General features: G+C 40.5%; 1 protein-coding gene across 3 annotated transcripts in view; it reads right to left on the reverse strand.

Moving 5' to 3' along the window:
- Positions 1 to 10,910, reverse strand: part of YTHDF3 (YTH N6-methyladenosine RNA binding protein F3) — a 32,782-nt gene extending 21,872 nt beyond the window's left edge. The window contains exons 1-5 of one of the 3 annotated variants that reach the window (XM_085605536.1): positions 10,581 to 10,910; positions 10,301 to 10,328; positions 8,611 to 8,676; positions 8,182 to 8,267; positions 17 to 1,603 (exon numbers count right to left, since the gene is read on the reverse strand). In XM_085605536.1, the coding sequence (XP_085461662.1) occupies positions 17 to 1,603; positions 8,182 to 8,267; positions 8,611 to 8,676; positions 10,301 to 10,328; positions 10,581 to 10,604 (1,791 nt within the window). In that variant the 5' untranslated portion in view covers positions 10,605 to 10,910. Of the gene's footprint in view, positions 1 to 16; positions 1,604 to 8,181; positions 8,268 to 8,610; positions 8,677 to 10,285; positions 10,329 to 10,580 lie in introns of all 3 variants that reach the window. The other 2 variants (XM_085605538.1, XM_085605537.1) reach the window with 2 other exon arrangements.
- Positions 10,911 to 12,101: the final 1,191 nt, after the last annotated feature.

Consider the following 12,101-nt stretch of genomic DNA (forward strand, 5'->3'; position numbering starts at 1 on the left):
GTAGTAGCATGCTTACCCTGCGCATGGCTTCCTCCTCCTCTTGACGCTTTTCATAATGTGCAAAGTCATCAAAAATTGAGGTGGTATGCTTGAAAGTAGCAATTATTTTGAGCACTTGCTTCGCTTTTTCTAGTGGTACCTCTTGGGTGTCCCTTGAATTGGTAACTGGTTTGTTGTCATTGTTCTCCAAGCGAATGTGCCTTAGTTGGTTATTGGGAACATCCTTAACAAAGACCCACTTAACCTCAAACTTGCCCTTCCACTTATCCTGAGACCAGACCCCTGCATATGCATTGTAGTCCACAACAGACTTCATCTCTGCCACACCACAAAAATGTCCACTGCCATTTACACTGAAAAGTAAATAGAGGGGGCCTTTTGCATTCAGGGAGCGGAAAGCAGCATCCAATCGCTTATTTCCATGCTCAGTACTACACCAGATAGAGTATTTCATAGACCGATGAATATCATCCTCAGAGTAGCTTTTAATGATAAAGACACGGCCATTTTTCAAATTCCAATCAAAGTCTTTTGGGTTATAGTTGTTTATTGCCCTCAGTTTCTCCAATACTGGATGTACTTCAAGATTCGATGAGGAACCAACGGAGACAACACCTAAACCGAAGTTGTCGTTTCCATTTCCATTGTTCTGGTTGAAGCCCATTCCTCTGTTCCGAGGAGCCACCCAACGACTTTGAAGAGGCTGAACCTGGTGAGCTGGTGGAGCCTGCTGCAAAGAGACTGGATGCTGCTGTGACTGTGGTGTCTGAGACTGGTGTTGAGACAGCTGGCCTTGCATTATTGTTGGAGATTGAATTAATGGCTGAGGCTGCTGGATTAGTGCCTGAGGAGGCAGAACCGTCTGGGAAGAAGGGGGTTTTGCCACTGACCCTTTATCGTCCCAAGTTCCAATATTCATGTTGTGTTTTATAGGAGGCGGAGGTACTGCAGAACCACCAATACCCACATTGCCCTTCAGTTTCATCTTTGGCTGAGGTTTAGCAGGTTTTCTAGCGATAGCAGCCCAAGAAGTTGGTTTAGGTGCAGAACTGCAAACGGGAGGGCCATTGTTTGCTGCAATACTGGTCATACCAGAACTGTTCAAAGATGACCCTACAGTTTTTGTCACAGCAGCAGTCATATCTCCTCCAATTTTCAGTCCAGTCATGCCTTGTTCAATACTGTTAATACCGGGCACCTTGCTTAATGCATCACTGCCAAATCCAGCCTGTCCATCAGCTATGGCACGACCAAGAGAACTTGGTGGGTAGCCGTAGCTGCTGCTGTAAGCTGAGCTCTGTGTTGATTGTCCCTGAGATCCACTTGTTCCCCATGTAGAGAAATCTGCATTGCCAGTAAAAAAATTAAATCCATGTTGGCTGAGGAATGGAGGGGTATTTCCCAAAGCACCAGGCTGACTAAACACACTCTCTGGTATATAGTGGTGTTCACCATTACTCATCTGTCCATAGGCTGTTAAATATGGCATTGGTGGGTCCCCTGCAGTGGACCAGGCTGCATTTTCAAGAGAATATGGAAATCCAATAGATGGAGCATAGTAACTAGGCATGTATGGGTCCGACATTGGTGGATAGCTGTTACTCTGGAAAAAAAACACAATCAGCCAATTAAAACTTGACCTCAGTTGTTAACATATTTAGATCTGCAAGCAATACAAGACGAGGACTTAGTACAACTTTGCTGCTTTATAACCTATGAAGTTGACAAAGTACATGTATATACTGTACTTCAAAGATCCACTAAACTAAGCTCATAGCAGTTAAACATTTCATTTTAAACAAAGCACAAATATTAACAAATCACTACAAACCTAGACTAATAATTAATATAAACCAAACTCCCTCAAAAGGACATTTTCCTAATGAAGGTTGCATTGGAGCTCAAATTTAAGATACAGTGACAGACTAAAGGTCTATGGTATAGGGTTTTTAGTATTTCATGTGTCTGTGTAGCTAGTAAGGCATGTAAAGAAATTAAGCAAATTAACAGGGAAAGGACCTATTGCTACAGGTGGTAAATGCAGAGATTCCATTTGAGCAGCAGTGCTGTGTTGGGGCCCGACAGAGAAATCATCAAAACATGTATCCAATATTCACATTTTGGTTTTGAAGTACTTGGTTGACAACTAGGGATTAAATTCAGCAGACACGTGTTCGCTCATCTTGAATCCTTCCTGCATTTAGGTAGCTTGTCACAGTCTAAAGCAGCAGATTAAAACCTGGGGGTTCATGGACTCCAGGGGATTTTTGACACCTTCTCAAGAGGTCCTCCCGACTTTAATTTTTTTTTAATTATGCGTTTGCTAAAGTATAAAAAAATAAAACATGTTAAATTTAACATTTTAAAACACTGTAAATGGGAATGAATTTTGAAATTGGAGCCTAAACATCAAGTTGCTATTCTTAGTTTAAATCCTGGGAGCAGCACAAGTACTGCAAACAGTATATAGTATGGACTATTGTGGTCCTCAATTGAAACTGAATCACAGGTTCCAACATTTCCATTAAAATGTTTTTGCCTATTTTTGTTTGGGAATTAAATATATTTTAAAATGCATCATGATTTACATGACCTGGTCACTGGCTTGGTCGGGGGAGGGGGGGTCACTACATCATGATATATCTGTATATCGATAAAAGACCTATTCGCTTGGTCAGTGTGCCATATTAATATACATGGCCGTAATATTGGCTTTGTAAGTCGGACCCCAACATAAGCCGAGAGAGGTGGAGGGTAGGCCACCATATGCCCTCCCCAAAGTATCAATGTCATAACAAGGAGTACGGCAGCGCAAAGTACTAAGAAATAGAAGTTAGATCGTTTCTTAATCTTGCAGAAACAATTGGAGGTCCAGAGTACGGACATCACACGACTTCTGCCAAGCTTGGGTGGAAAGTCATCCTTTATGGCAGAGGAAACCTCACACACGCAATAGTGTCATGCTTGATCATCCCCATCCTTTCACCAACCTGGTAGGTCAGTGCCACCAGGGCGGCTCAACCTCCTCGAAGACATTAAGGAAAGAGGGAGGTCTTAGATATAAACTACTGGACAAAGCGGGATCCAGACAAACTAAAAATACATTGGGTTCCTCAATATTTAACCTTTATTGGCAAGTACCTCAGGTATGTATAAAAACAAAAATGGGCTGGTACACATAGGAAAATGGCTCTGACCCATCTCTTATCTGCCAAGATGTTTCAGCCCACCAATTGTAGCCTAACTGGGGCATTCTTCAGTGATTTTGGATCCCTTAACTAACCTTAGAGGCTACAATAGCCACAGACAATTTTTACTATTGTATGTAAACTACCAGTAGCCCAGCTCTACTGCATTAAATGCTAAACGGACTATGTAGTAGTGTCGATATATCAAAGATGCCTTAATTTCAAATTAATAACTTACTGAAAATAATTGTTTCTCCTAGTGAATTGAAAAACTAGCATGTAGAATAAAAAATTGTTGCAACTTGATTAAGGGTTTGTACAGCCGTGGAAACCACATTAAAGAGATACGCCAGTTTTGAGTAAATCGCAGAAGACATTTCCTCCCTTACAAAAGATGCATATTTATATTGTCAAATGAAAAGCTTAAAAAGGGTGTCCGAATTATCAGCACGGGGTTAACAATTGTCATTTGTACTACTTTTAGCATACACAAGACAGAACAGTCTGTAGAAAAGTAAAGTAAATTTAACATTCATTGTTAACGCTTCGATGAGACCATCAAAATCCTTACAATCAAAGTGCAACACTAAGGAACTCACAATTTCAGGTCTGACCTTAAAAATGTTTCTGCATTATAAACATTTGTATAGTTCATTTCATTGTAAGGCACATCTGCATGGTCATAAGTTGTCCCAACCTGTAAGCACATATCTGGCAGGTACAACTTTCATTAAACAAACGATTTTCTGCACCAACCCGTCACAAAATCTACAATTAATTGAACACATGTGCCACTTACCATTTCTATATCACTGAAAGAGCACCATACCCCATACAAAGAGATTCACAAAGTCACATTCATATTGGCAAAGTTGGGGCTGTTTTCTTTAGGAGATGCCTATTTTTACCCATCATAAGACTGAGGGGATTAACATAAGAGTAATCACACAAAATGTCAATGTTGAATCACAACTCTTTTACAAAATAAAAGATCTTTGTTTACATGCAAGAAATAAAGTGTAAACAAATAAGAACAAAGAAAACCAAAAGTTTCTAGCACCTTGTAGGCGGAGGTACAAGGTTTAACTGTTTGATGGTTCATGTACTTCCTAGATGCAGCTTATGTTCTGGTCAGTCTGATAGATGACTTTTTCTGGCTTCCAACAGGCCCAGGTACTTGAAGTATTTAATGCAGAGCCAATCAACTGAGTATTAAGTCTACATTCGGGATCGAGCCAGGTATTAGCTTAGTTATGAATTTTGTTAAAAAATAATGAAATTGCAGTGGCGAAATTACACCTTCAATGCTGAATTACGAGGGCATAACTGGACATAAAACTGAAAAATAAAAATCTGCAAATTTCATAAAGGTCTGAAGATTCCTGGGTCCTACAGATGGCAATAAAGCTTTCAAGACTTTCCTTGTGCAAATTTTAAGTAATTTTTAGGCCTGGCAGACCCATAGCTATTTAAGACCAGGGGGTGCGGAATAACATATCTACTTGTACATGGAACAGGGTGCTTCATAAACCTACCCGTCCTTAAAAAAAAAACAAAAAAAAAACAAAACAAAAAAAATCGAACAAATATACAAGAGCTCTGATAATAGCCTCTGATGATGACACAGCTCATACTATAGTAGGGTTTGAATACTAGCAATTCCCTTATTTCGCCACCTTTCTGCAGATCTACATACTGTGGCTGGAGCAGCGGTAAGCATTAGTTCTAGGGTTTGAATGCCCTTTTGAGCCCTACGCAATCATGAACTTCAATGTTTTAGGGGGTTTTCAACAGCTCTAATCTTTTCCCATATTAAGAATTGTGGGAAACCTATTCGTGACATTGGCAGAAGTAAAACTCCTTCCAGGTTTGGGAAAAATGTGGTTGGAGGAAAACAACCTGTGAAAGCTCAGATTTCCGCATAAGTAAACCTACACATGCATATTTGCTCGTGCTGACATTACAGTTCACAAATATTTTCTAGGAGTACTATTTCCTTGCCCACTTCTGTAAATTCTTGAGAATTCACAAAAATCATACATCTGCACTAATGCCAGAACATGTACCATGGGTGGACTTTTGTGACTTTCTTGAAAATGTGGGCCCCTAATTTGGTCTGTGTTAACCAAGACCTGTTTTTATTACAATTACAATGAGTGACAGCATTCTGCTCTTTCGCAAGGAACATATCGCAAACCAAGTAGTTTTGTTCAGCACCAGGAACACTGTGGCAATGTGTGCTTTTTGAGAACCAAAAATATTTTTGCTCTTTTGCAATGTTGTGATGGCCCAGCAGTTTACACAACAATAAAGTTTTACAAAAACTGTATCAAAACAAGACACACTGACAAAAAACAAACAGCTGACCATCATTAGCTTTGCCTATGCTGGTTTGTTTTGGTTTCCTATATCCTTGTTGAAACCGGTTACACCAATTTTCCATTATGACTATTTTTTGAAAACACTAGCACTTTTCACTAAATGAGGCTTAAAAGAAATGGTACCTAAAATTTCGCAGTAGCTTAGGGGTTGGTTAAGCAGCAAGTGTTCAAAGTTTGGAAAAAAAGCCATGGGCTTATGTTCTACCTGCCAACGGCGAACATAGACTAACGATTAACAAGCAATAGTTCGTATTCAGGCATCCAGTCAAGATTTGACTAGTGGTGCAATTCTGGGGACATAACGATTAACAAGCAATAGTTCGTATTCAGGCATCCAGTCAAGATTTGACTAGTGGTGCAATTCTGGGGACAAACTTTGGATTTCCAAGAGTTGGCTGCATTGGATATTAAGGAACTCCAATATTAATCCAGCTACACAGAAAACAGGCAGTTGACAATGCAAGATTGAAAATGCACTAGTGAAAGAGTGATCGTGGCAAGACGGAAGTGACAGCGCAAATCTGACCCGGCACCGAGAATAACTGAAGGGGCAAATCTAACCAAGTACAACGATTGTCCTGACATATGGTGAGCATTCTTTGAAAAAAACTGCGAGTTTGCTTCCACTTGCATAGTAGTTATTTCTCGATCTCACATACAAGAACACAGATATACTGAAACAGGAGAAGAAAACAAAAGGGGGAAGGAGGGGTAAGCACTACTGTGTTAAGACGAGAAACCAGATCATAATATAGGGGAACTTCCATATCTTTATTTCACTTAGCTTGGTTTTAATCAATCCATGGGGGGTACTAATAATAATTACTCCCATTAGGCCCTTTATTGTGAGATACCATAGTAGTCATTTATAACATCACTACAGCCATCTGATGCCAGGGCCTGTAAATTTCTTTTAACCTGTGTTTTCATCAATCAATACACTTGCCCATTATTCATGCACCACTTAACTCACTAATCCATACCGTCTGCCCATCCAATGCTTGCTCATTCTCACTACCAACCACCCATCCTTCCACTTCTATGCAAAAAACAGCAGGGCCTACATGCAAGGTTTGTTTTTAAAACGACATGCTCACTTAATTGGTATCATAATGGCAGTTTTTTCCAGGTCTTAGAAAGAATCAATCAATTCACACAAGTGAAAGACTGGCCAGCCAGTGAAACCATCAGTAGCAGTCTGCAAAAGCAATGGAAAAATCAAATCACTCCAGCTCTACCAAAATTCTAGTGTGGCGGAGGCATGCGTAGGGTGATAAAGGGCAAGTGGGGTGAAATCAGGGGTGTGGGTTAAGAAAGAAACAACCATGGCTGAATAGAAAAGATGATATACAAGGAAAGCATGATGTTTAAGCATACAAGAGGGGAGTGATTATAAGGCAGATATATAGACATACATAGGCTGAGAACCCAAAGAAGAGGCAGGAGAAAAAAAAAAGTGAATAGGTGGGAAAGGTACAATAAAACTGAATTGGAGAGATAGAGTATTAAGAGTGAAGTCAGGAGGGAGGAAAAAAATAAATAGCGGAATAGCAGAAAGAGGGGTAACGGGTACAGTAAATAGGCATGCATGTACAGAGAAGCACAGAAGGACAGGGAGAATAACATATGCAGTGCTGAGGATAAAGAAAAGAAAGCATGCCATTGATTAAAAATAGGAGCAAAAGGCTCTCAAAAACGCCAACGCTATTTAATGTCAAATTCAATATATTGGTGGTCTGCAAGCAGAGGAGACAATGTTTAGTCTATATTAGGCAATATGAACTATAATTATGGTCAACTTCAGTACTATATCATGCATGACAATTCCAGCAGCTAAACCACTACCCTCAATTACGACATATACACACTTATGTTGCTATTCAGTCTTCAACCCTAAATTATAAAGTAATACATGCTACATTGGAAACTCAAAATTCATGTAAAAGCTGTTCTTTACTGACAAAGATCCCGAACTCTAGTATCACTAACCCTTTGCTAAATTAGGGTCTCCCTGTATTGTGCCCTTCTTTTGAGACCCCCAAATCCATACATTCTGAATATCCAGCCTCACTAGACATGCTTGTTGGCAGCAAGCACATCTAGAAAAAACAGTTTAATACATACATGTGCACTAAACCGTAGACCCGTGTCACTAGCATTCTGCAGCTAGGAAAGCCACCAATGAATTTTACAGCTGCAGGAGAACTATCCAGGCTATCATGGGTTATTTTTGCGAGGTATGAAAATAATAGTGGACGTAGTGCTTGTAATTAGAGTACTTGAAAGTGGGAGTACTGTAGAGTTGGGGGTAAAGTTTTATTTAGGAAGCAACAGGTACAAAGTCGAGTAAGCTAATCTGCTTAGGTGACTTTTTAAAGTACACAATTACAAGTTTAACAGTTATAGAAAAATGGCCACAGCGGTTTAACGCAATTGGTAGTAAATATCCACTAAACTCAAACATCAACTAAAATAGAGCAATGCTTTAATAAGAGCACCAGACACTGTTGGTAATTAAATTATATTTAAAGGAGAACATTGTAAGGATAAGCAAGCAGTTGTGTAGCTTTACAAAGCTGTGTATCGTTGCAAAACATTACCCGCCAACTCACCTGATTTGTCTGGCTACTTAGGTATGGCTCATACTCATCGTCATTTACTGCATCCTTAGGATGCATGGAACCATTCTGCACTGAAACTGAAAAGCATTTATCAGTTAAGGTCAAATACAAACAGTATTGTAAAATTACTGTTTCTTACAATTAGTTACTAATTCTCTGCAGTGGTTTAAACTAGAATTAGTAAACAATATGGTTTGTAATATGGATCATAAAAAAAACAAATTACGTTTTGGTAATGTGTCTTAACAGAGGGGAAACAAAAAAAATCTGTCAGTTATATATTTATGTAACGTGTGCGAAAAACCCTTAAACATTGGCTTTCCTTTCTAAATCACATATTTGAGACATCACAACAGTCACTTTTTATATGTGCTACACATTAATTTCTCCCAATGCTGAGAGCCCACCAGAAACACTCACTTGGCATAATGTCACAATGTAGGAGTGGGCCACAGACTTGATTTTTCCTGTAATCGCAGGAAAAAACTAAAAAGAAAAATAAATAAGTTGTAAGTTCAGTTCTGTGTAGTGGGCAAGCATAAGCTCGTTTTGAACAAAGCTATGACCTCACACCTACAGTGAGCCATACGCAAACGTTTGAGAGAATACGGACTTCCGAGTCAACTGACTGCTACAGCTCCCACTATCTGTTAAATAAGTATTCAATATTCACCACATGGTATTAAACAGCTACCCTCGCACAGACAACTAACAAACTCCACGACCAGCTAAGATGTATATTGCTCCAGTCTTCAAAGAGAATATTTGTACGACTGTTGCCTACAATAAAACATAAAATCAATGTTTCAGTAAGTTCACATTTAATATTTGTAAGGCTTTATAAATGTATTTTTGAGACGCCACTGCTAACTGAATACAGATGCTATGCAGATTTTATCCGTCTAAATTTAACACCAGAACACATCTCTAGAATGGTACATAAAAAGGTGTTAAACATAATTTCAAGTAGCTATGTAGCAATAACAGTTAACTTAGCAGGAGGTGAATTTTTTAACCACATATGGGCTCAAGATCACGTAGTTCTGAAATATAATTCCAAGCAGAAAGTACACTCCTTTTCTTTAGGAATATATGAAACATTTCCCATAATTCAAAAGATTCACTGATTGGTAGTACATCGTGTAGCGTGTCTAAGGGATGCGAGGGGTGGATATGGCACACCTTTCTAGCCGAATATAAAGCAGATGAAAGAACCAAATTGTACCAGAGTTTTACGTTCAACAGCAGACACAACGCACCCAGAGCATTGATGCATTCTTTCTACGCGGATCAACAGTTTTAATAGAAAGTAAGGCAGCCTAAGTGGCAAACTTATTAAACAAGCAGGTCCAGAAAAGTGCACAGAAATCAAAACAGAGTATGTCCCCGCTTTTCATCACCTCAGCAACACACTTGATATGAAAATATATCATTTACCAGGCCATTTCCTAAAAGGCGACCACCTTTCTCAACGTATTAAGCACTCGAACACATTATTTAAATCAGAAAACAAGAGTCTCGAGGTATACTTCCCAAATATGTGGAATTAAAAAAACAAAATGTTTAATTTCAATTTTATGGTCTTGCCTTAATGTACTTTCATAAAAAGCGTGATAGCAATCAAAGAGAAATAAGCAAACGCCCGGTGGCAATGTATGAAAACGCCAATGAGGCAGACGCAGTCAACTGTGTTTTGATTTTTTATGCACACTTGACTAACGGTAGAACCAGAGAATATCGCTAATTTTCACGAATAACCAAGTGACTTTGGGACTACAAAAAAAAGGTGTGGGTTAACAAATTTAAATCTGGCAGCAATCCATGTGTTATCTGTGGACGAGTGGAAACCAAACCGTTTGGGGATAACAACTTCACATCATAATTAAACACAGCTGCCAAGGATCCGGGAAACTTGGCAACTATGTAAAGAGTGCTTGAAAACCCCTTCACATATTTATAAGTGTTACTTACAGTAGTTCAAAACATGGATGACAAAGCTTATGGGTCATTTTAACAAACCCATAAATCAATACACGGACACTTAACTATTAAAATTGCAAGTGAAGTGATAAATGTCATACGATTGAAAAATTACCTTAGAAGACCTTACCTTTGTTTCCCTGTTGTCCTTTAGGCCTCTGTGAAGGCATGAAAGAGAGGATAAAATCATGTCAAATATGTTTGATGGGAGATGTAAAAAAAAAATACCCCTCTGCGGCAAAGGCATCCATCCAAGCAACTCCCCAAATATTGATAAAATGCTCCCGCAATAATCCACCCCTCCCTCCTCATATGTACACAGTAGACACCATTACCCCGTGCAAGACGCTCAGCGGCGCAGGTCCTCCCAACATATCACCCGAGGGAGGCCGCTGCCGGCTCCTGGTTACCTGTTCCACGCTAGTGGCAGACATGCTTCCCGGGCTCGGAGGCCCGGGGCAGGGGGGGTCGGCCGGCTCTGCCTCGTGGGGGAGGGGCGCGCGGCGTCCTGGATCTGCTGGGGCTGCCCTAGATCCAGACGTCCGGGCACTGCGGAGACTCCTTTTGCCTCTGGGACCCTCTCACTCTCTACGGATTCGCCTACCCCCTCCCCGCTCTCCTCCACAATGGCGGACGGTACGAACGATTCCACTTCCGCTCCTGGGCCGCCTGACCTTCCGACGCTGACGTCAATAGCGACCCGGTCTCCTGTCACATGATCCGGAAGTAACGACGAGACCGAGACGGGTCCGTCGGGGAAGTGGGCATGGCTTGTTGAGAAATGTCACCGTTAACCCCACCCCGAAGCTCCACGCATTGTATAGTTTGTCACGATAACTGTTCATTATTGGCTAGCAGGGACATATTGAAGAAATGAAACTCCGCCCCCTACAGCTTTACATTTGCTGTAAAGCGGGGCCGCGCCCCTTCGTTGCATGACATGCACTGAAGGAGGGAATATCAGCTCGCAAAGTTTATTGCGCCGGGTGCAAACATGTAGTTTGTTGCCAGCTTTCTGGTACCACTCAACTGCCGTCTTCCCTGGCAGCCATGACACACATCAGGCTGCGTAGCGTAGCCATGGGTTAGTTTGTGTCTGGGAAAAAGCAGAATGTTTTCAGATTAGGTTCAGTAATAGTATCGCTACAAACGGTTTGTGAAAACTGTATCATTTGTGTTGCATTCTGTCATCTTTTATAGGGATACATACAATGTTTTGGGAATTCATCTTGTTCCTTTACCTTTTTACTTTTGAACTCGCAAAAATGCGTATTTTTTGTTGCTTCCTCATGTTATGTTAACAGTTAACTAAAATGTGTTAAATGTAAATAATCATTGACCTAGCCACTGTAAAGTCGTGGACTATAGGCCCACATACTTTGTAAATGATGGGCGCAGACACAAAGTATATGGTACTTAGAAGTGGCCACGAGCACGTGCACTCTGGCTCTTTCATTGACAGGTTCACCTGACCGGTGACACCTGTGTTAGATGGGTGTATGGGCCAGCCCTCAAGGGAGAGGCTGGTAAAACACTAGGCTGTGTCCAGCTCGAAACAACATTCCTCCCACATTTTAATAAAAACAAAAAGAACAAAACTCCAACCTGTTGGAACTGATAAGGAATACAAAAAATAACAAAAAATGTTATTATTGCTTACAGTTTCAAGAGGCAGTCCGCAGGACAGCGGTGGACTGGTGCATCTTGGCACGAATCCATAGTTTAACCATGAACACGATGCTGATGAAGTTGGGACCCTTCGGCATCACGTCAGTTCAGTGACAGTTCAACTGTGTGATGTTGATCAGCCCAGCGTTCTCTTGTTGTAATGCAATTGGTGTTTTACAGTTCAAACTTGGTGCATCAGGAGCATCGTTGGAGTCAGGGCTCGAGTCAAGGGTACACGACTTTCGGTCAACTATTTTCACAGG

This window comes from Triturus cristatus, chromosome 5_1 (genome assembly GCF_964204655.1).
Source record: "Triturus cristatus chromosome 5_1, aTriCri1.1, whole genome shotgun sequence".
In the NCBI taxonomy this organism is placed as follows: Eukaryota; Metazoa; Chordata; class Amphibia; order Caudata; family Salamandridae; genus Triturus; species Triturus cristatus.